The sequence below is a fragment of the Symphalangus syndactylus genome, chromosome 13 (assembly GCF_028878055.3).
Source record: "Symphalangus syndactylus isolate Jambi chromosome 13, NHGRI_mSymSyn1-v2.1_pri, whole genome shotgun sequence".
NCBI lineage: Eukaryota > Metazoa > Chordata > Mammalia > Primates > Hylobatidae > Symphalangus > Symphalangus syndactylus.
Window position 1 is genome coordinate 29,038,093 of NC_072435.2, and position 23,979 is coordinate 29,062,071.

A 23,979-nucleotide genomic window follows, 5' to 3' on the forward strand; every position below is an offset into this window, starting at 1 on the left:
TCATGCCTGTAATCACAGCACTTTGGGAGGCCGAGGTTGGAGGATCCCTTGATCCCATGAGTTTGAGACCCACCTGGGCAACATGGCGAAACCCCCATCTCTACGAAACAATTTGAAAACAAAAAATTAGCTGGGTGTGGTGGCGTGTACCTGTGGTCCCAGCTATTCTGGAGGCTGAGGCGGGAGTATGGCTTGAGCCTGGGAGGTCGAGGCTACGGTGAGCCTCGACCACTGCACTCCAGCTTGAGTGACAGAAATAGAAAAAGAAACAGGTTAGGGAGGTGCCAAAAAATAAAACTTAAAACCTGGAAGAGGGCCGGGCGTGGTGGCTCACACCTGTAATCCCAGCACTTTGAGAGGCCAAGGCGGCTGGATCACCTGAAGTCAGGAGTTCGAGACCAGCCTGACCAACATGGTGAAATCCTGTCTCTACTAAAAATACAAAAATTAGCTGGGCCTGAGTAATCCCAGCTACTCAGGAGGCTGAGGCAGGAGAATTGCTTGAACCCAGGAGGCGGAGGTTATAGTGAGCTGAGATCGCGCCATTGCGTTCCAGCCTGGGCGACAGAGCAAGACTCCATCTTAACAAAAAACAACAAACAAACAAACAAAAATAAACCTGGAAGGAACTGCTGCTGTCAGAGGGAGTGTTGTTCTGGGGCGACGCTTGCTTGGAAGCCTGGAGCAAATAGGTGGAGCAAATCCCTGCTTCCCCCTCCAATTGCCGGTCTCCGTCTAGCGCCGTCTTTAGGCTGGGGCTTATAGCAACCCCGCTGGGAAAGCAAAAACGTGGCAGCTGAGAGACAAAAGCTCAAACTCGCACATGGACTGAGTGAGTTCCTGTGGCTTCACAGCAGTTGACATTTCCAAATATAAAATTGTGCATTACAGATGCTCTCTGGATTGCCCAGATTTCTGTTTCAACTCAGCCACTTTCAATTTTTATTTTATTTATTACTATTTTTTTGAAACAGTCTTGCTCTGTCGCCCAGGCTGGAGTACAATGGCACGATTTCGGTTCACTGCAACCTCCACCTCCTGGGTTCAAGTGATTCTCCTGCCTCAGCCTCCCGAGTAGCTGGGACTACAGGTGTCCACCACCACACCCAGCTAATTTTTGTATTTTTAGTAGTGATGGGGTTTTGCTATATTGGCCAGGCTGGTCTCGAACTCCTGGCCTCCAGTGATCCACTTGCTTGGCCTCCCAAAGTGCTGTTTTATAGGCGTGAGCCACCACGCCCAACTCCCAACTCAGCCACTTTCTATCTGTGTGACTTTATTTGAGCCACTTTTCTGTGTCTCACTTTTCTCATCTGCAAAAGGGAGACAATAATACTACCTACCTTATATGGTTATCATAGGATTCACTGATTTAGTGCACGTGAAGCACTTAAAACAACGCTGGACGCATATATATAGAAAGTACTGGAGGCTGGGTACGGTGGCTTATGCCTGTAATCCCAGCACTTTGAGAGGCCGAGGTGAGTGGATCGTTTGACCCCAGGAGTTTGAGACCAGCCAGGGCAATATGGTGAGACCCCATCTCTACCAAGAATCCAAAAAATTAGCTGGGCATGGTGGTGCAAGCCTGTAGTCCCAGCTACTCAGGAGGCTGAGTGGGAGAAATGCTTGAGCCCAGGAGGTGGCGGTTGCAGTGAGCTGTGATTGAGTCACTGCATTTCTGCCTGGGTGACAGAGTGAGATAAAAATTAGCCGGGCGTGGTGGCGGGCACCTGTAATCCTAGGTACTCCAGAGGCTGAGGTAGGAGAATTGCTTGAATCCAGGAGGCGGAGGTTGCAGTGACCTGAGATCGTGCCACTGCACTCCAGCCTGGGTGACAGAGAAAGACTCTGTCTCGAAAAAAAAAAAAAAAAGAAGAAGAAAAGAAAGGAAGGAAGGCAGAAGGAAGGGAGGGAAGGAGGGAGGAAGGGAGGAAAGGAGGGAGGGAAGAAGGAAGGGAGGAAGGAAGGAGAGGGAGGGAGGAAGGGAGGGAGGGAGGAAGGAAGGAAGGAGGGAAGGAAGGAAGGAGGGAAGGAAGGGAAGGAAGGAGGGAAGGAAGGAAGGAAGGAGGGAAGGAGGGAAGGAAGGAAGGAAGGAGGGAAGGAAGGAAGGAAGGAAGGAGGGAGGGAGGGAAGGAAGGAAGGAAGGAGGGAAGGAAGTAGGTTACATTACAGTGATTATTACTACTTGGGTTGGTGAGAACTAACTCAGCATCTTCCAGAGAAGTCGCAGTTGCCACACAACACTTGGCAATGTTTCAACGCTACTCTGCACCCACAGTGACAGATACTTGGATCTCCTCCAATTTGGAGGAAGGATGTTTTGGTTTTGATTTTTGGATGTGTTAGTTGTTGGTGGCTTTCTTGCTATTTAACTAATAACTGCTCTCAGTTCAACCTTGTCATTACCAGTTTAGCTTGTTATGGGTTATTTAGTTAAGCTGCATGTATAATCACGCATATTTGCCTCAACCCTGTGTGCGCCTGGCCTGCAATTTCCCACTAATTAGACTTTTTAAAGACACGTATGCATTTGTCTACTCAAATTTGCATCATCCATTTCCCTATTGCCAAAGCAGATGTACACAACACCCACCCACCTCCATTCCAGGAAATAATTTGCTTATTATCACTGAGTTATTTTTCCACTGGAAAGTTGAAACTGGGTGGGAGGGGGTACAGATGGGGTCTTGTCCTACTGAAGCGACAGCTGTCAGAACAGTGCAGACAGAAGTGCTGGGTCTCAGGCAAGAACAATGGGGCTCAGGGGAGGAAACGGACTCCAAAATATCTGAATTACAGCAGCAAATCCACCAAGAACCCCAAACCCAACACCCCAGCTCCAGCTCCCATCCTGGATCTAGACACCCACCAGTTCCCCCAAGAATCAAGCCTCCGGACACGATTCCTCTGAAATGGCTTTATTTCCCCAGTGTTAGGAACCTGTGAGTGGTGAGGGGTCTGTGCTCCCTGTTACCCCAAGGACCCTGCAGCCTCCAGAGGGACAACGGCCCGGGCTCCAGGCCTTGATCCTCCCAGGCTGGGGCTGGTTCTGGGAGGAGCCGGGCATGCTGTGGTTTGTAAGGGTGACACTCCCGAAGGTGGTCCCGACAGTGGCCCAGATGGACACGGGGCTCACCTCAAGGACAAGGCCACCAGGTGCGGGGGCCAAGGCCCAGATGAGCCTTACTCTAGGAGCAAAATCCCCTGTGGGGGCTTCTCCTTGAAGTCCGCCAGCAGGGCTCAGTCTGGGGGAAGAGAGAAAAGAAGAGAACAGGTGATTGGCAAGGAAAGGGAGAGACAGAAAAACTGGGAGACTGGCAAAAAAGAAGAAACACGAAGGCGAGAGTACAAAACGCTCAAAGGAGACCAAGAGAGTGACCCAGGGACACTGGAAAGGCGCCGAGAGAGAAAAACACGCAAAAATACAGGAACAGAGGCTGGAGATGCACAGGCTGATGCTACACACTGACCTTTGGGCCCAGGCAGGTCAGGGGGTGGCGGGCCACCTGGGGGCAGCAAGGCAGAGCGGCTCAGGGCCTCAGCCACCCACCCCAGGACGCGGCTACACTGCTGGACCTGGGGAACGGGAGGAATGTCAGAGCAGGAGATGGGAACCCCTACCCGACCCTTGCAACAGTCCCCCAGCCAGGCCCCAAGCCCTCACCTCCCGCTCCAGCACTTTCAGGCGCTGTTCGTACTCGCGGATGTGTCCCAGCTGTTTCAGTGCCATGTCCACCCTTAGAAGGGAGGGCCTCTTACCAGGGGCACCCACAGCCCACCCACCCCCCCGGGGCTCCGCCTCCTTCCCGGGCCTCCTCCCTCCCAGGACCCTGCCTTCAGCTGAAGTCAGGATCCGCCCCAGGCCAGAAGCCCCATCCCCGACCAGGCCCCGCTCTCACTTCTGGGACGTGCGCTTCAGACGCTCGGAGTCGCTCTCCCGCTTGTCCCTAGCGCGTGCCAGCAGGAAGTTCTCCTTATGCACCGATTCCCATGTTAGCAGCTTCCGCTCAGCTTCCTTAGAAAGGTAGACCCCTGCTGGGGCGGGCGGAGTCAAAGGGCTCAGGCCACGCCCTTCCCCAAGCCCAGCTGCCCCTTCCCACACCCTCAGAACACGCTATCCCAGACCCGACCCCTGGTGATTGGAGAACATGCCCTGCCCCTCATCCGTAAGCCCCGCCCCTCAGCGCTTAAGCCCCGCCCCTTGTTGATTAAACCCCGCCCCTCACTGCCTAAGCCACGCCCGCTAGTCATTTGGGGCATGCCCCCTTCCCCTCGCCTTCCTGGCTCCCGGTCCCCTATGTTTCTCCTTTTTAAGCCAAGCTCTGTTCTCACGGAAATGCTCGAGGGCCGGGTAGGATGGCTGGGGGCTCCAGGGGCGCCTGCACAATTGCCTGAGCAGGAGGCGCAAGTGGGAGATGACGATAAAGGGCGGGGCCAGCGCGGGCCGAGAGTGGAATTCCCGGATGAGGCGGTAACGCTGCGCCTTCCAGTAGAGATCGCTGTTGCCCTGTACTTTGCCGAATGTGTAGCTGCAAAGGCCAGAGGTCAAAGGTCACTTGAGGTCTGGGCACAGCCAGGGGCAAGGACGAAGGGTAGATGCCAGGCAATAATTGTTCAAAGTCTATCGCAGCAGACAGAAGTCAAGGTCACTAAAGTCAGAGGTTACAGGATGCGATTAGAAGTCAGGTTAGGGCCGGCTGCGTTTGGTTATGCCTGTAGTCCCAGCACTTTGGGAGGCCGGGGCGGGCGGATCACCTCAGGTCAGGAGTTCGAGACCAGCCTGGCTAACATGATGAAGCCTCATCTCTACTAAAAATACAAAAATTAGCCAGGCGTGGTGGCGGGTGCCTGTAATCCCAACTACTGGGGAGGCTGAAGCAGGAGAATCGCTTGAACCCAGGGGGTGGAGGTTGCAGTGACCTGAGATTGTGCCACTGCACTCCAGCCTGGGAGACGGAGTGAGACTCCATCTCAAAAAAAAAAAAAAAAAGTCAGTTTAGAAGGGCCAACGGTCAGATGTCAGAGGTCAAGTTGGGGATGGTATCATGGTATAAGGTAGAGGTTGAAGTCAGGTTAAAGTTGGGCTCAAAAGTTAGCCTGGACACAAATAACTAACATCAGAAATGAAAATGGAGACATTACTACTGACCCTACCGAAATACAAAGGATCGTATGAGAATACTATCAACAATTATATGTCAACAAACTAGATCAATGAAATGGACAAATTCCTAGCAACACACAAATTACCTAAGCTGACTCAAGAAAAAATAGAAAATCTCAGTAGAATTATCATAAGAGATTGAATCAAAAACCTTTCAATAAAGAAAAGCCCAAAACCAGATGGCTGTGCTGGTGAATTCTATCAAATATTTAAAGAAGAATTATAATAACAAGGATGTTTCTCAAATTCATCCACAAGATTGAAACGGAGAGAACATTTCCTAACTCATTCTACGAGGGCCAGCATTACCGTAATACCAAAGCTAGATAAAGATATCACAAGAAAATTACAGACCAGTAGCCCTTATGAATATACATGGAAACATCCTGAAAAAATACAAGCAAATCTAATTCAGCAGCATATTAAGTGGATTTTATACCGTAACGAAATGGGATTTATCCTAGGAAAGTAAGGGCAGTTAAACATACAAAAATCAATGCAAACACCACATTAATAGAACAAGGTGTGGGGGAAACCACATGATCTTCTCAACCAACACAGAAATGGCATTTGACAAAATTCAACAACACTTCATGATTTTTTTTTTTTTTTTTTTTTTTTAGATGGAGTCTCGCTCTGTCCCCCAGGCTGGAGTGCAGTGGCACAATCTCGGCTCACTGCAAGCTCCGCCTCCCGGGTTCACGCCATTCTCTTGCCTCAGCCTCCCGAGTAGCTGGGACTACAGGCACCCGCCACCACGCTCAGCTAATTTTTTGTATTTTTAGTAGAGATGGGGTTTCACCATGTGTGGGTGGCAAGCCACCCAGGTGCCAAGGCAAGAGACCGAGGGCACGAGGTGTTCCAGTGTAATAAAACATATAAAATAACAAGAGCTATACTAGATATAGATCATAGTTTTGATTATATATGAATATCAATCATTAGTTTGTAGCAATTACTCTTTATTTCAATATTATAATAATCCTTGCTCTACAATCATAACCTAGGAAAAACCAGGCCATACAGAGATAGGAGCTGAAGGGGCACGGTGAGAAGTGATCAGAAGACAAGAGTGCGAGCCTTCTGTTATGCCCAGACAGGGCCACCAGAGGGCTCCTTGGTCTAGCGGTAACGCCAGCGTCTGGGAAGACGCCCGTTACCAAGCAGACCATGGTCTAGAGGTAGCGTCAGTGCCAAGGAAAAGCACCCACTACTTTTTTTTTTTTTTTTTTGAGACGGAGTCTCGCTCTGTCGCCCAGGCTGGAGTGCAGTGGCGCGATCTCGGCTCACTGCAAGCTCCGCCTCCCGGGTTCACGCCATTCTCCTGCCTCAGCCTCTCCGAGTAGCTGGGACTACAGGCGCCCGCCACCACGCCCGGCTAATTTTTTTTGTATTTTTAGTAGAGACGGGGTTTCACCATGTTAGCCAGGATGGTCTCGATCTCCTGACCTCGTGATCCGCCCGCCTCAGCCTCCCAAAGTGCTGGGATTACAAGCGTGAGCCACCGCGCCCGGCCGAGCACCCACTACTTAGCAGACCGGGAAAGGGAATCTCCCTTTCCCTGGGGGAGTTTAGAGAAGACTCTGCTCCACCACCTCTTGGGGAGGGCCTGACTGATGTCAGGCCTGCCCGCAGTTATCCAGAGGCCTGTCTCCCTGAGATGCTGTGCTTCAGTGGTCACCCTCCTGTTTCACTTTCATGTTCCACTCTGTATACCTGGCTCCACCCTCTAGATAGCAGTAGCAAAATTAGTGAAAGTATTAAAGTATTAAAGTCTTTGATCTTTCTTAAAAGAGCATAGAAGAAATAATGACATAAGCTGTCCTCTCTCTCTCCGCCTCGGCTACCTAACAGGGAAGGGCCCCCTGTCCAGTGGACACGTGACTCACGTGACCTTATCAATCATTGGAGATGACTCACACTCTTTACTCTGCCCCTTTTGCTTTGTATCCAATAAATAACAGCACAGCCAGGCATTTGGGGCCGCTACCGGTCTCCGCGTCTTGGTGGTAGTGGTCCCCCGGGCCCAGCTGTCTTTTCTTTTACCTGTTTGCCTTGTGTCTTCATTTCTACAATCTCTTGTCTCCGCACATGGGGAGAAAAACCCACAGACCCTGTAGGGCTGGCCCCTACAACCGTGTTAGCCAGGATGGTCTCGATCTCCTGACCTCATGATCTGCCCACCTCGGCCTCCCGAAGTGCTGGGATTGCAGGCGTGAGCCACCACGCACGGCTTTTTTTTTTTTTGAGACAAAGTTTCACTCTGTTGCTGGCACGATCATGGCAGTGGTGAAATCATGGCTCACTGAAGCCACAGCCTTGACCTCCTGGGCTCAAGCCTTCCTCCCACCTCAGCCTCTTGAGTAGCTGGGACTACAGGCATGCACCACCATGCCTGGCAAATTGTTTATTTTTTTATTGAGATAGGGTCTCACTGTGTTGCCCAGGTCAGTCTTGAACTCCTGGCCTCAAGTGATCCTCCCACTTTGGCTTCCTAAAGTATTGTGATTACAGGCATAAGCCACCATGCATCATAATTTTTAAAAATCATAAACTAGGAATAGAAATAGACTTTCTCAACATGAGAAAAGGTACTTCTGAAAAACCCACAGCTAACATCATACCCAATGGTGAAAAAGTGAAAGCTTTCTGCCTAAGATCAGGGACAAGACAAGGATGTCCACTTTTGCCACTGCTATTCAACACTGTACTGGAAGTTCTGGCTAGAACAATTAAACAAAAAAAATAAAATAAAAGGCATCCAAATTGGAAAGGAAGAAGTAAAAATATCTCTATTCACAGACGACATGATCCTATATATAGGAAATGCCAGAGAATCACAAGAAAGCTTCTAGGGCTGCAGATTCAGCAAAGTTGCAGGGTACAAGATCACACAAAAATCAGTTGTTTTTCTACACACCTGCAATGAACAATCCAAAAAGGAAAAGCAATTCCACTTAAACAGTATCTAAAGGTTAAGCACCTAGGAATAAAGTTAACCAAAAGGGTGAACGATTTGTAGCCTGAAAACTACCAAATACTGCTGGAAAAACATTAAAAAGAACACCTAGATGAAATATCAATACTACCCGAAGCAATCTACAGATTCAACGCAATCCCTATGAAAATTCCAACAACTGGCTGGGCGCGGTGGCTCACACCTGTAATCCCAGCACTTTGGGAGACCAAGGCGGGCGGATCACCTGAGGTCGGGAGTTCGAGACCAGCCTGACCAACATGGAGAAACCCCATCTCTACTAAAAATACAAAATTAGCCAGGCGTGGTGGCACATGCCTGTAATCCCAGCTACTCGGGAGGCTGAGGCAGGAGAATCGCTTGAGCCCGGGAGGCAGAGGTTGTGGTAAGCCGAGATCGCACCACTGCACTCCAGCCTGGGCAACAAGAGTGAAACTCCGTCTCAAAAAAAAAAAAAAAAAAGCCGGGCACGGCGGCTCAAGCCTGTAATCCCAGCACTTTGGGAGGCCGAGGCGGGCGGATCACGAGGTCAGGAGATCGAGACCATCCTGGATAACACGGTGAAACCCCGTCTCTACTAAAAATACAAAAAATTAGCCGGGCGTGTTGGCGGGCGCCTGTAGTCCCAGCTACTTGGGAGGCTGAGGCAGGAGAATGGCGTGAACCCGGGAGGCGGAGCTTGCAGTGAGCCGAGATCGCGCCACTGCACTCCAGCCTGGGCGACAGAGCGAGACTCCGTCTCAAAAAAAAAAAAAAAAAAAAAAAAAAAAAAAAAAAAAGAAAATTCCAGCAACCTTTTTGACAGACATGGAAACTCTGATCTGCAAGTTCATATGGAATTGCAGGAGGCCCAGAATAGCCAAAACAATCTTCAAAAATAACAAAGGAGACTCATACTTCCAATGTCAAAATTTGCTACAAACTTACAGTAATCAAAACTGTATGGACTAGACATGGTGGCTCACGCCTGTAATCCCAGCACCTTGGGAAGCTGAGGCAGATCACCTGAGGTCAGGAGTTCAAGACTAGCCTGGCCAACATGGTGAAACCCCGTCTCTACTAAAAATACAAAAACATTAGCCAGGTGTAGTGGCAGGTGCCTGTAATTCCAGCTACTCAGGAGGCTGAGTCAGGAGAATCATTTGAACCCAGGATGGGGATGTTGCAGTGAGCAGAGATCGCGCCACTGCAATCCCACCTGGGTGACAAGAGCGAGACTCCGTCTCAAAAAAACACCAAAAAACTCTGTGGTACTGGCATAAGGATAGGCACAGACCAGTGGAATAGAATTGAAAGTCCAGAAATAAACTCATAAGTCTATGAGTGTCATGCATTGAATTGTATCCCCCTAAAGATATGTTGAAGCCCGGCCAGGTCCAGTGGCTCATGGCTGTAATCCCAGCACTTTGGGAGGCCGAGGCAGGTGGATCACCTGAGGTCAGGAGTTTAAGATCAGCCTGGGCAACATGGTGAAACCCCGTCTCTACTAAAAATACAAAAATTAGCTGGGCATGGTGGCAGGCGCCTGTGATCCCGGGAGGCTGAGGCAGGAGAATCGCTTGAACCCAGGAGGCGGAGGTTGCAGTGAGCCGAGATCACGCCACTGCACTCCAGCCTGGGTAACAGAGCAAGACTGTCTCAAAAAAAAAAAAAAAAAAGATGTTGAAGTCATAACCCATAGTGCCTCAGAATGAGACCTTTTTAAATTTTTTTTATTTATGAAATATGTAGCTTTATTCGGAAATAGAGTTTACAGATGTGATCAAGTTAAAATGAAGTTATTAGGGTGGTCCCTAATCCAATTTAAGTAATGTTTTATTAAAAGGGGAAATGTGGAAGATGAAAGCAGAAGTTTCAACGATGCAACTAGAAGCCGAAGATGGCCAGCAAAGCACTAGACATGACAGGTGAGGCACGGAACAGACTCTCCCCAACACCCCTCAGAAGAAAACAACTTGGCACTTTGGGAGGCCGAGGTGGGCGGATCACGAGGTCAGGAGATCGAGACCACGGTGAAACCCCGTCTCTACTAAAAATACAAAAAATTAGCCGGGCGTGGTGGCAGGCGCCTGTAGTCCCAGCTACTCGGAGAGGCTGAGGCAGGAGAATGGCGTGAACCCGGGAGGCGGAGCTTGCAGTGAGCCGAGATTGTGCCACTGCACTCCAGCCTGGGCGACAGAGCGAGACTCCGTCTCAAAAAAAAAAAAAAAAAAAAAAGAAAACAACTTGGTGGATGCCTTGATTTTGGACCTCTAGCATCCAGAATTGTGAGACAATTTCTGTGATTTAAAGCCACACAGTTTTTGGTACTTTGGCAGCCCTAGGAAACTAATACAATAGGTCCAGCACAGGGGCTCATGCCTATAATCCCAGCACTTTGGAAGGCCAAGGCAAGAGGACTGCTTGAGCCCAGGAGTTCAAGATCAGCCTGGGCAATATAGCAAGACCCCATCTCTGAAAAAAAAAAAAAAAACCAAAGCCAATGAAATTTTATATTTTCTCAGCAAAAATCATGCCAACAAGAAAGGAAGCAAACAGAGGGACCCAACATAGGATTAAAAAGGAGTTTCATTAAAAAAAAAAAAAATAGCCGCTGGGCACCGTGGCTCATGCCTGTAATCCCAGCACTTTGGGATCCAGCCAAGATGGGTGGATCACAAGGTCAGGAGATGGAGACCATCCTGGCTAACATGGTGAAACCCCGTTTCTACTAAAAATAAATAAATAAAATAAAAGTAAAAAAACAAGCCAGGTGTGGTGGCACGTAACTGTAGTCCCAGCTACTTGGGAGGCTGAGGTGGGAGGATCACTTGAGCCCAGGAGGCTGAGGCTGCAGGTGTGAAGTGGCATCTCATTTCTGGTGTTTTGGTAGAGACAGCAGCCTCGCTATGTTGCCCAGGCTGGTCTCGAACTCTTGTGCTCAAGCAATCCTCCCACCTCAGCCCCCCAAAGTGCTGGGATTACAGGCATGAGCCACTACACCCGCTGGATGACTATAATTTTTACAAAAGGAAAATAACAAGTGTTGGCTAGGATGTGGAGAAATTAAAACCCTCATACACTGCTGGTGAGAATGGAAAATGGTGCAGCTGCTGTGGAAACCAGTTTGGTGGTTTCTCAAAAAGCTATACATAGAATTACCATATGACCCAGGAATTCCACTTTTAGATATGCACCCAAAGGAAACAAAAACAAGGATTCAAATAGATACTTCCATGCCAATGTTCCAATAAGCATTAGTCACAATAGCCAAAAGGCAGAAACAACCCAAGTGTGGCCAGGCTCAGTGGCTCACACCTGTAATCCCAGCACTTTGGGAGGCCGAGGCAGGCGGATCACGAGGTCAGGAGATCGAGATCATCCTGGCTAACACGGTGAAACCCTGTCTCTACTAAAAATAGAAAAAATTAGCCGGGCGAGGTGGCGGGCACCTGTAGTCCCAGCCACTTGGGAGGCTGAGGCAGGAGAATGGCGTGAACCCCGGGGGGCGGAGCCTGCAGTGAGCCGAGATCACGCCACTGCACTCCAGCCTGGGCGACAGCGAGACTCCATCTCAAAAAAAAAAAAAAAAAAAAGAAACAACCCAAGTGTTCATCAACAGATGAGCGGGTAAATCAAATGTGGTCTTTTCTTGAGATGGAGTCTCGCTCTGTTGCCCAGGCTGGAGTGCAGTGGCACGATCTTGGCTCACTGTAGCCTCTGCCTCCTGGGTTCAAGCAACTCTCGTGCCTGAGCCTCCTGAGTAGCTGGGATTACAGACATGAGCCCGGCTAATTTTTGTATTTTTAGTAAAGGAGGGGGGGTCTTGCCATGTTGGCCAGGCTGGTCTCGAACTCCTGACCTCAGGCGATCCACCCGCCTTGGCCTCCCAAAGTGCTGGGATTACAGGCATGAGCCACCACGTCCGGCCCAAATGTGGTCTATTTGTACAATAGAATATTACTCATTCACAAAACGGAATGAATGAAGTTCTGATGCACACTACAACATGGAAGAGCCTTGAAAACATGCTCAGTAAAATCAGCCAGACACCAAAAGACAAATATTGCATAATCCCACTTACATGAAACATCTAGACTAAATCCATAGAGACAGAAAATACACTAGAGGTTACCAAAACCTGTCGGGGGGGGAAGTGGGGAGTTGCTGTTTCATGGGGACACACTTTCTGTTCTGGCTGATAGAACGTATTGGAAATAGATAGTGGTGATGGTTGCAGAACACTGTAAATGTAATTAATATCACTGACTTGTACACTTAAAAATGGTAAAAATGACCGCTGGGCGCGGTGGCTCATGTCTGTAATTCTAGCACCTTGGGAGGCTGAGGCGGGTGGATCACAAGGTCAGGAGATCAAAACCATCCTGGCTAACATGGTGAAACCCCATCTCTATTAAAAATACAAAAAATTAGCCAGGTGTGGTGGCACATGCCTGTAGTACTAGCTACTCGGGAGGCTGAGGCAGGAGAATCGCTTGAACCTGGGAGGCGGAGGTTGCAGTGAGCTGAGATTACACCATTGCACTCCAGCCTGGGCGACAGAGCAAGACTCCATCTCAAAAAAAAGATAAAGGCCGAGCGCGGTGGCTCATGCCTGTAATCCTAGCACTTTGGGAGGCCAAGGCAGGTGGATCAACGAGGTCAGGAGATTGAGACCATCCTGGTTAACATGGTGAAACTCCGTCTCTACTAAAAATACAAAAAAATTAGCCGGGCATGGTGGCGGGTGCCTGTAGTCCCAGCTACTCGGGAGGCTGAGGTAGGAGAATGGCATGAACCCGGGAGACGGAACTTGCAGTGAGCTGAGATCGCACCACTGCGCTCCAGCCTGGGCGACAGAGTGAGACTCCATCAAAAAAAAAAAAAAAGTAAAAATGGGAAGTTTTATATAATTTTACCACAATAAAAAACAAAGTTGGCTGGGCGCCATGGCTCACACCTGTAATCCCAACACTTTGGGAGACCCAGGTGGGCCAATCACTTGAGGTCAAGAGTTCAAGGCCAACATGGTGAAACCCTGTCTCTACTAAAAATTCAAAAAATTAACCGGGTGTGGGGGAATGGGAAGCCGAGGTTGCAGTGAGCTGAGAACTTGCCACTGCACTCCAGCCTAGGCAACAGATTATCCCAGCACTTTGGGAGGCTGAGGAGGGAGGATCACTTGAGTCCAGGAGCTCGAGACCAGCGTGGACAACATAGTGAGAAACCCTTTCTCCAAAAAATGTTTTTAATTAGGCAGGCATGCTGGCCTGGCTAATTTTAAGTAGTCCCAGCTACTTATGGGGCTAAGGCAGGAGGATTGCTTGAGTCCAGAAGGTCGAGGCTGCAGTAAGCTATGATCACACCACCACACTCTAGCTTTGGTGACAGAGTGAGACCCTGCCTCAAAAAAATAAAAATAAGGAAGTTCAACCTGGGCTCAGGGAGAGGATCAGTCCAAAGTCCAAGTCACAAGCAGGGTCTGGTTGGGTTTGGGGAGAAGGCAGCATTAGATTGGATCAGAGTTCAGGGACTAAAGACAGAATTCATTAGACAGGGTTCAAGAGTCATGAGAGGGCCACGGGTCATGCTGGGTGGGGTCGGATCAGAGAGCAGTCAGGCCTCACCTGAACATGGCGATGAGCAAGTTGACCAGCAGGATGTTGGCCACGAGCAGGAAGATGACAAGGAGCAGCACCACCAGCCAGTTGGCATACTGGGAGACGCAGGTACCCGCCTGGGCCCCGGGAGGGTGTGCCCAGAAGCCGGGCTCCGACGAGCAGTTGCTGTGCTCCATGAGGGCCACTGTGAAGAGAGACATTCAGAGATGGGGTGAGGGGGACAGAGACCTAAGAAAGACAGGAAGACTGCCAGGCGCGGTGGCTCACGCCTGTAATCCCAGCACTTTGGGAGGCTGAGATGGCCGGATCACCTGAGGTCAGGAGTTCGAGACCAGCCTGACCAATGTGATGAAACCCTGTCTCTACTAAAAATACAAAACTGTTAGCCAGGCGTGGTGGCACGTGCCTGTAGTCCCAGCTACTCGGGAGGCTGAGACAGGAGAATCGCTTCAACCTGCGAGGTGGAGGTTGCAGTGAGCTGAGATCGTGCCATTGCACTCCAGCCTGGGCAACAAGAGCAAAACTCCATGTAAAAAGTAACGTATAGGTTTCTGTTCAAAGACTTTCCTCCCTCTAATTAACAATAAATAGTAACTTCTCTTAGAAACAAAATGTATTCAAAGACCTGCACTAACATTCTTAAATATCTACTAGCCATAAAAAATAAATCAATGTACTTTATATTCTTAGCTCCCACAATTTAGCCTAAATATTTGCCCTGACATACTTATACTGGTCCAAGCAAGCATTAGGTCATAGCCTGTTCCTCTTCCTTATTTAAAAGTGTTTTTACCTTTCTCAACATTCCACAAGTTACTTCCTCCTTCCTTTGTTCTCCTCTGCCTTTGCTTCTTTTAAAAACTTCTAAGTTACTAGCCAATCAAGACAAATACAAAATGTAAAGTCCGGTTCCAGCCAATAAAAACCAGACACAGCAGTAAAATAGACGCGTCAGGTTATAAATGACCCTATCTCCTTTGTTTGGTGTACTCTCATGACAAAACTGCTGGCGAGTGTACCCTTTCTACAAAAAATAAAAACGACCTCACTAAAAAAATTAAATTTATGTTCAAGTACTATTTCTTTACGACACCACAAAACAAACATTTCTAACATCCATCTCAAAAAAAAAAAAAAAAAAAGAAAGAAAGACAGAAGGACAGAGGGGGTGGGGTAGGCAGAGACCCAGAGAGATGATGATGGGGAATATAGGGTATCACTCAGAGATCCAGAGAAAGAGGGAGACAGAGACTCAGAGAGACAGACATTTTCTTAAAGACAGGGGTACAGAGACTCAGGGAGCGGGGACAGAGACTCAGAGGAAGGCTGTCAGGCCCTGTCATCCCCCCCTACCGTCCATGTCCTCCTGGGGGATCTGCCCGAAGATCTGCAGGTAGGGACGGTAGAAGACGCGGCGCAGGATACTTGGGAAGTCACTGTCCTGTGGCCTTAGGAGCCCCTCCGTGGCCACGCCATAGGCCACCAGCCACACGCCGAGGAAGAAGAGGAAGAAGAACACGTCCTTCATCTGTGGGGAGATGTGGCTGAGTCTGGCCCCGCCCTTCCCTACTCTGGCCCCACCCCCTATATCCCAAAACTATGCCCCTTGCTCCCCAAAGCCACGCCCCTTCTCCACAGACCACTCCCTCTCTGGCCCCACCCCTTTCCCTATGGCCCCGCCCACTTCGGCCCCGCCCCTCCCTCACCATCTTGCTCACGATGACGATCTTGGGCCCCAGCTGTTTGTTGACCGTGAAGATGTGCAGCAGCCGCACCGTGAAAACCATGAAGTCGATGCAGAGGACAGTGCGGCCCAGCTGGTACAAATCCCGGGTCAGCCTGGGGTGTGGGGAGACGCCACAAGGGTCACTCAAGTGTCACAAGAAGCCAAGGAAAATGGGAGTTTTCCCAATGCCATCCTTCAGATGAAGCTGCAGCCTTCACCGGGCAGGATCCTCCCAGTCACCCGGGGTTTACCCAGGTTTACTCAGTGCCAAGCTGGTCCACGCAGGGCACTGGCACCCATTTTTAAAATGGTTGCACCTATTAAGTAATGACTGAATGAACGATGGCCTTAGCAAAGAGCTGGTCCCTGTAAGAATCAAGCTGGAAAAACTGCCGGAATATCTGTCCAACCTATAAAAGGCAAAACATATAGAGTCCCTACAAACTAATAAGCAAAAGGAAGGAATAGGAAGGAAGCGAGATAAAGGATGTCACGTACAATTCACAGAGGACGTTCAAAAGGCCAGTAAACATCAGTAATTCCTATGGGGAAAATAAAAATTCTACCCCTATTTTGCATCCTCATGTACTTAAACTTTGGATGGATTAAAAACCTAGTGTATGGACAGATGCGGTGGCTCACGCCTGTACTTCCAGCACTTTGGGAGGCCGAGGCAGGCTCAAAAAAAAAAAAGAAAGAAAAGAAACAGACAAAAGTGAAAGTGAAAAGACAAGCCACAGACTTCGAGAAGATATGAAGATATTAAGACCAACAAAACTACCAAGGATTAGGATCCAGAGTATAAAGAGTATATATATTTATACATATACAAATCAGTGAACCCCAATTAAAAAAACGGGAGGGTGGCCGGTCGCAGTGGCTCACACCTGTAATCTTAGCACTTTGGGAGTCCGAGGTGGGTGGATCACAAGGTCAGGAGCTCGAGAACATCCTGGCTAACACAGTGAAACCCCGTCTCTACTAAAAAATACAAAAAATTAGCCAGGCGTGGAGGCAGGTGCCTGTAGTCCCAGCTACTCAGGAGGCTGAGGCAGGAGAATGGCGTGAACCCGGGAGGAGGAGCTTGCAGTGAGCCGAGATGGCGCCACTGCACTCCAGCCTGGGCGACAGAGCAAGACTCCGTCTCAAAAAAAAATAAAATAAAATAAAATAACAACGGGACACAAGCACGTGTGGCCATTAAGCTTAGGAAAAGATGTCCAACCTACCTGGTAGTCAAGAGCGCATAAATTATAACAAGGAGAGGTCATGTTTACCCATTAAATTGGCAGATTTTTTTTTAGTTAAATTGAGAGCTACATTTTAGAGTGAAAGTATCAGGCATTGTTGAGCATGGCCTCAAGGGGGCACTCTCTTACCCTGATGGCAGGTGTGGAAATGGGTGAAGCTACTTAGAAGGAAATCTATCCATGTCAAGAATGTATGTACCCTTTGACCCATAAACTTTACATCTGGGATGTAAACTTTTATTATTTTGGAATAATAAAAAAACAGAAGGCTGGGCATAGTAGCTCACGCCTGTAATCCCAGCACTTTGAGAGGCCAAGGTGGGAGGATTGCTTGAGCCCAGGAGTTTGAGACCAGCCTGGGCAACACAGTGAGACCCTGTCTCTATTTAAAACAAAAAAAAAAGAAAGAAAGAAAGAGAGAGAGAACCTAAATGTCCATCTAGAGGGAACTGGCAAAACAAAGGATGATTCATCCATTCAATTCTGGAGATGATTAGACATTTCTCCCTTTTTTTTTTTTTTTTTTTGACGGAGTTTTGCTCTTTTCACCCAGGCTGGAGTGCAATGGCGTGATCTTGGCTCACTGCAACCTCCGCCTCCCAGGTTCAAGCAATTATCCTGCCTCAGTCTCCCGAGTAGCTGGGATTACAGGCACCTGCCACCACGCCTGGCTAATTTTTTGTATTTTTAGTATAGATGGGGTTTCACCATGTTGGGCAGGCTGGTCTCAAACTCCCGATCTCAGGTGATCCACCCGCCTCGGCCTCCCAAAGTGCTGGGATTACAGGCATGAGCCACCATGCCAGGCCCATTTCTCCCTTTGAAGCTGAGATCTTTCCATTTTTCACCTGGAAAGTAGTGGGCTTGATAAACTGTCCAAAATATCACTGGCAATCCTAGAGCATGGTAGTATATGGCCTTAGCCCTTTCATCTCAAAAGTCACTTTATACAAAACACAACAAATGACAAACAGAAGTATTAGTGTTCTGCAAAACCCTCATATCTTGCTCCCTGCTTGAATAAATTATTTATGTTGAATTGCTCTGTAACACTGCTAACACAGCTTAGAGGAAGCCTGCCTCTCAGCGTGTGTACTGAAAAAAGCTTGAGTAGGGATCATCACTGTCATCACTGTCAACCATTCAGGATGTGTCAGGTCCCTTGTAAACAGTCACCAGGTTGTTGGCCAGGCACGGTGGCCCACACCTGTAATCTCAGCACTTTCGGAGGCTAAGGCGAGTGGATCACTTGAGGCCAAGAGTTCAAGACCAGCCTGGCCAATATGGCAAAACCCCATCTCTACAAAAAAAATACAAAAAAATTTAGCTGGGTGTAGTGGTGCATGCCTGTAATACCGGCTACTCGCGAGGCTGAGGCAAGAGAATCGCTTGAAACCAGGAGGTGGAGGTGGCAGTGAGCCAAGATCGTACCACTGCACTCCAGTCTGGGCGACACAGCAAAACTCTGGCTCAAAAAAAAAAAAAAAAAAAGAAAAGAAAGAAAGAAAGAAAGAAAGAAAGAAAGAAAACAAAAACAAACAAACAAAAAAAACAGTCACCAGGTTGTGTCCACAGACTTTTCTGTTTGCTCTCCTCAAAAGGAGGAGTATCCTAATGCAGGATACTCCATAATGCAGGCAGGGCAAGGGTTAAACCCTTACCTTGGAGGGATAGAAGGAAGGAAGGAGGGAAGGAAGGAAAGAAGGAAGGAAGGAAGGAAAGAAGGAAGGAAGGAAGGAGGCAGGCAGGCAGAGGGGCAGAGGAGAGAGGGAGAGAGAAAGAAAGAAAAGAAAGAGAAAAAGAAAAAGAAAGGAAAGAAAGAGAAAGAAAAGAGAGAGAAAGAAAGAGAGAAAGAGAAGAGAGAAAGAAAAGAGAAAGAAAGACAGACAGAGACAGACGAAAGAAAGAAAGAAAGAAAAAGAAAGAAAGAAAGAAAGAAAGAAAGAAAGAAAGAAAGAAAGAAAGAAAGAAAGAAGGAAAGAAAGAAAGAAAGAAGTAAGTCGGGGGCAGGAGGGCAAGGGGCCTGAGACCAACGAGCTGTGTGGAGGAAGAGGAGGGCGGAGGTGAGGTTGGCACCCAGGTCGGGGCGCTCCCATAAATATCTGTTAACCTTCAGACCTAGCAATAAATAGCAGCAGAGGCTGAGTGGCGGACAGTGGGGTTTTCTCCTGAATCCTGCCGTCCCTGAAGCCAGTCAATTACCCTGGGGCAATCGTCATGCCCGACTTTCCTAAGAGGGGTTTTGTTTGTTTGTCTCCAATCAGCAGGGTTGGCTTGACCTGCTGCCCAGCTGCGGGGAAGCCGGGAGTGGAGACCCTGGGAGTGGGCAGGAAGGATGAGAGGGGGCCAGGGGCCAGGGTTCCGAGGTCCCGGGGCACTCACCGGCAGCCCACGCCCAGGAGGAAGCAGGTGAGGGCCACTAGGTCGCACTGGTTCCAGCTGTCGGCGAGGTAGAGGCCCAGGCGCTGGCGCAGTGAGGCATGGCCAGGCCCGGGGCCCCCGCTGGCCAGGCTGCCCCCGCCTCCGCTCAGGCCCTGGCGCAGCTCCTCGCACAGCAGCGTGAAAGCCCAGAAATAGAGCAGCAGCTCCAGGGAGCCGGGCGGCGCCGGCTGGAAATCCACGAGCAGCACCCGCGCGAAAAGCAGCAGGAACAGCAGGTAGCTGACCACGTTGCCCATGAAGACGGTCACCGGCGCGCCCCAGAAGTGGAACCAGCGGCGTAGGCACCGGCGCCCCCCGCAGCGGCCCCCGCAGCAACCCGGGCGGCCCGACTGGCGCGGGACCCCCAGCGGCGTCTTCGTCTTCTCGGCTGGGTCCGCCGTCCTGTGGGGGAGAGAAGAGAAGGGAGGAGGCCTCACTCTGACCTCTGAGTCCTGATCTCCACCATCATCGAGACTTTTGGCTTGGCACATCTGACCCTGCCTGACCCGAAACTCAGTCTGCCCAGCGCTAATTTATTGGGTTTTTTGACTCTTGTATCTAACCTCTGACCTCTGAAATCTCCCGTCAAGAGGTGGATTGATCGCTTGAGCCAAGTTGTTGGAGACCAGCCTGGCCAACGTGGTGAAACCCTGTCTCTACTAAAACTACAAAAATTAGCCAGGCCTGGTGGCGCATGCCTGTAGTTACAGATACTCGGGAGGCTGAGGCGGGAGAATCGCTTGAACCCGGGAGGCGGAGGTTGCAATGCACTGCAGCCTAGGCGACAGAGTGAGACCCTGTCTCAAAAATAAAAATAATAATAATAATAATAATAATAAAATAAATAAAAATAAAAATTTAGCCGGTAGTAGGGGCAAGCACCTGTAGTCCCAGCTACTGGGGAGGCTGAAATGGGAGGATCACTTGAGTCCAGGAGGCCCAGGCTGCAGTCTGCCATGAACATGCCACTGCACTCCAGCTTGGGCAATAGAGCAAGACCCTGTCTAAAAAAAAAAAAAAAAAATTTAAAGTAGAAACAGGCTGGGCGCACTGGCTCACGCCTATAATCCCAGCACTTTGGGAGGCCAAGGCAGGCAGATCAGCTGAGATCGGGAGTTCGAGACCAGCCTGACCAACATGGAGAAACTCCATCTCTACTAAAAATACAAAATTAGCCGGGCATGGTGGCCCATGCCTGTAATCCCAGCTACTTGAGAGGCTGATGCAGGAGAATAGCTTGAACCCGGGAGGCGGAGGTTGTGGTGAGCCAAGATCGCGCCATTGCACTCCAGCCTGGGCGACAAGAGCAAAACTCCGTCTCAAAAAATAAAAAAAAAAGAAGAAGAAGAAAAGACCAGAGTGCATGGCTCCACTTATGTGAAGTGTGCAAAACAGGCGAACCCAGAGACAGCAGGTAAATTAATGGTTGCCTAGGGCTGGGAAAATGAAAAGTAGCGCTAAGTATGTACAGAGTTTCTTGTTGGAGTGATGACAACGTTTGAAAATGAATTGTGGTAATGATTTCACAATTCTGTGAGTATACCAAGAACCACTGAATTGTATACCTTAAGCAGGTGAACTGTATAATATGTGGATTACAGCTCAATAAAGCTGCTATTTAAGAAAAAGAAAGAAAAAAGTGAGGCTGGGCATGGTAGCTCAAGCCTGAAATCCCAGCACTTTGGGAGGCCAAGGTGGGCAGATCACTTGAGCCCAGGAGCTCAACAACAGCCTGGGCAACATGGTGAAACACCATCTCTACTGAAAAAAAAAAAAAAAAAAATTAGCCAGGTGTGTGTATACCTGCAATCCCAGCTACTCAGGAGGCTGAGGCAGGAGAATCACTTGACACTGAGAGGTTGAGGCTGCAGTGAGCCAAGATCAAGCCACTATACTTCAGCGGAGGCAACAGAGTGAGACCTTGTCTCGGAAGGAAGAGAGGAAGGGAGGAAGGAAGGGAGGGAGAGAGGGAGGGAGGGAAGGAGATAGAGAAAGAAAGAAAAGAGAGGGGGGAAGGAAGGAAGGAAGGGAGAGATGGATGGACAGAGAAAGAAAGAGACAGAGAGAGAGAAACAAAGGGAAGGAAGGAAAGAAGGAAAGAAGGAAGGAAGACAGAAGGAAGGAGGAAGGAAGGAAGGAAATAAGTGAGGCCAAGCACAGCGGTGTATGCCTGTAATCCTAGCACTTTGGGAAGCTGAGGCGGGAAGATCACTTGAGCCCTCGAATTTGAGACCAGCCTGGGCAACATGGCAAAACCCCATCTCTACAAAAAATATAAAAATTAGCTGAGCATAGCATGCATCTATTGCTACTTGGGAGGCTGAGGTGGGAGGATGGTTTGAGCCTGGGAGGTTGAGGGTGCAGTAAGCCATGATCGCGCCACTGCACTCCAGCCTGAGCGACAGATCAAGACCCTGTCTCAAAGAAGAAAGAAGGAGAAGAAGGATGAGGAGAAGGCGGAGGAGCAGGAGGAGGAGGAGGAGGAGAAGGAGGAGGATGAGGAGAAGGCAGAGGAGCAGGAGGAGGAGGAGGAGGAGAAAGAGGATGAGGAGGAGAAGGAGGAGAAGGAGGATGAGGAGAAGGCGGAGGAGCAGGAGGAGGAGGAGAAAGGGATGAGGAGGAGAAGGAGGAAGAGGAGGAGGAGAAGGAGGAGGATGAAGAGGAGGAGGAGGAGGATGAAGAGGAGGAGAAGGAGGATGACAAGGAGAAGGAGGAGGAGAAAGAGGATGAGGAGAAGGAGGAAGAAGAGGATGAGTAGGAAGAGGAGAGGAGAAGGAGGAGAATAGTGAAAGCTACAGAAACTAAGAACTCCTAGAGAAAGACGGTCAGCTGCAGAGAGGACAGCAAGCTCCCTAGTGACAGAGAAAACCATCATGGTATTTCACAGTTCTCCTGCAGAATCCTGGTAAGAAGGGAGAGGGGTGGGTCAGAGAGCTCCCCCACTTCTGCCATCTTGAATCACCTACAGCCAGGCCACACGCAGATTCCTGGGCTCAGTCCCAGCCTCTCGGGGGGGATCTTGGGATCTGCCCTTCAACAGAGCTCTCAGTGGGGGTGGCTCTCCACAGTGGCTGAGAGCACAGACTCAGGTACAAGAAGATCTGGGATCAAATCTCAGCTCTACCATTTACCAACCACATGATCTGAGCCAAGTGACTTAATGTCTCCATTATTTCATCTGCAAAATGAGAATAATTATAGGCCCTATTGCACTGGGTTGTTGAGAATTAAATGAACTGATTTTCGGCCAGGCGCGGTGGCTCATGCCTGTAATCCCAGCACTTTGGGAGGCCGAGGCGGGCGGATAATGAGGTCAGGAGATCAAGACCATCCTGGCTAACACAGTGAAACCCCATCTCTACTAAAAATACAAAAAAATTAGCCGGGCGTGGTGGCGGGCGCCTGTAGTCCCAGATACTAGGGAGTCTGAGGCAGGAGAATGCTGTGAACCCGGGAGGCGGAGCTTGCAGTGAGCCGAGATCACGCCACTGCACTCCAGCCTGGGCGACAGAGCAAGACTCTGTCTCAAAAAAAAAACAAAAACAAAAACTGATTTTCAAAAGGATTTAGCACAATAGTTGCTCATTGTACGTGTTTCATAACATCCGCTATTATCAAGGTCATCATCATCATCACACGTGCAGATAAGAAATTGCTAGGGAAGGACACCATTACTGATCCTGACCTCAGACCCTGGGGCCTTCTATCAACCTTTCCCAGTGGTCCAAATGTTTATCTTAGTTTTTCCCTTCTCTCTTGATACATGTTTTGTTCTTTTTTTATTTTTTTGACATTTATTTTTAGTTCAGAGGTACATGTGCAGGTTTGTTACGTAGGTAAATTTGTGTCATGGGGGTTTGTTGTACAGATTATTCCATCACCCAGGTATTTAGCCTAGTACCCATTCGTTATTTTTCCTGGTCCTCTCCCTCGCCCTACCCTCTGTCCTCCAATAGGCCCCAGTGTGTGTTGTTTCACTCTGTGTGTCCATGTGTTCTCATCATTTAGCTCTTCCTTATAAGTGAGAACATGGGGTATTTGGTTTTCTGTTCCTGTGTTAGTTTGCTGCGGATAATGGCCTCCAGCTCCATCCATGTCCCTGCAAAGGAAATGATCTCATTCTTTTTTATGGCTACAGATAAAGATTTTGTATCCTCTCTACATTGTCTTAAAAAACTATATATAGGCCAGGCATGGTGGCTCATGCCTGTAATCCCAGCATTTTGGGAGGCTGAGGCAGACAGATCACAAAGTCAGGAGATGGAGACCATCCTGGCCAACATGGTGAAACCACGTCTCTACTAAAAATACAAAAAAATTAGCTGGGCATGGTAGGTGACTGTAATCCCAGCTACTCGAGAGGCTGAGGCAGGAGAATCGCTTGAACCCAGGAGGCGGAGGTTGCAGTGAGCTGAGATCACGCCACTGCACTCGTGCCTGGTGACAGAGCAAGACTCCGTCTCAAAAAAAAAAAAAAAAAAGAAGTTTGATAAATATTCTATTTCATTTGCTTAGGCCTGATTTTTAAAATACCTTTACGGCAACCATAGCATAGTGATTAAAAGCAGGGTCCTTGGGGCCACAAACAAAATAGGTGAAAAATCCCTCAATGAACTGATTCTGCTTGCTACAGAGGGATGGAAGTATGTGTAGCATGAAGCAAATCAATTTCTAGTGATGGCTTCCTTGATGGCAGAACCAAATCTTGAGCCAAGCCTTGAGCTTGGCACTTGGGAAGTTTCCTCAGTATCTCAGTCCCTGATGGGACGTGTGATATAGTTTGGATGTTTGTCCCTTCCAAATCTCACATTGAAATGTAATCCCTGGGCCAGGCGTGG

The 23,979-nt window shown here is 49.0% G+C and overlaps 1 protein-coding gene across 11 annotated transcripts in view; it reads right to left on the minus strand.

Annotated features, from left to right (window-relative positions):
• Positions 1-2,900: 2,900 nt before the first annotated feature.
• The window catches only part of TRPM4 (transient receptor potential cation channel subfamily M member 4), a 54,848-nt gene continuing 33,769 nt past the window's right edge, over positions 2,901-23,979 (minus strand). For 9 of the 11 annotated variants that reach the window (XM_055240342.2, XM_055240340.2, XM_055240344.2 and 6 more), the window contains 9 exons: positions 19,103-19,543; positions 15,451-15,583; positions 15,098-15,272; positions 13,751-13,928; positions 4,336-4,532; positions 3,903-4,035; positions 3,668-3,740; positions 3,474-3,579; positions 2,901-3,248 (listed from right to left, as the gene is read on the minus strand). In XM_055240342.2, the coding sequence (XP_055096317.1) occupies positions 3,244-3,248; positions 3,474-3,579; positions 3,668-3,740; positions 3,903-4,035; positions 4,336-4,532; positions 13,751-13,928; positions 15,098-15,272; positions 15,451-15,583; positions 19,103-19,543 (1,441 nt within the window). In that variant the 3' untranslated portion in view covers positions 2,901-3,243. The remainder of the gene's footprint in view (positions 3,249-3,473; positions 3,580-3,667; positions 3,741-3,902; positions 4,036-4,335; positions 4,533-13,750; positions 13,929-15,097; positions 15,273-15,450; positions 15,584-19,102; positions 19,544-23,979) is intronic. The other 2 variants (XR_010115257.1, XM_055240343.2) reach the window with 2 other exon arrangements.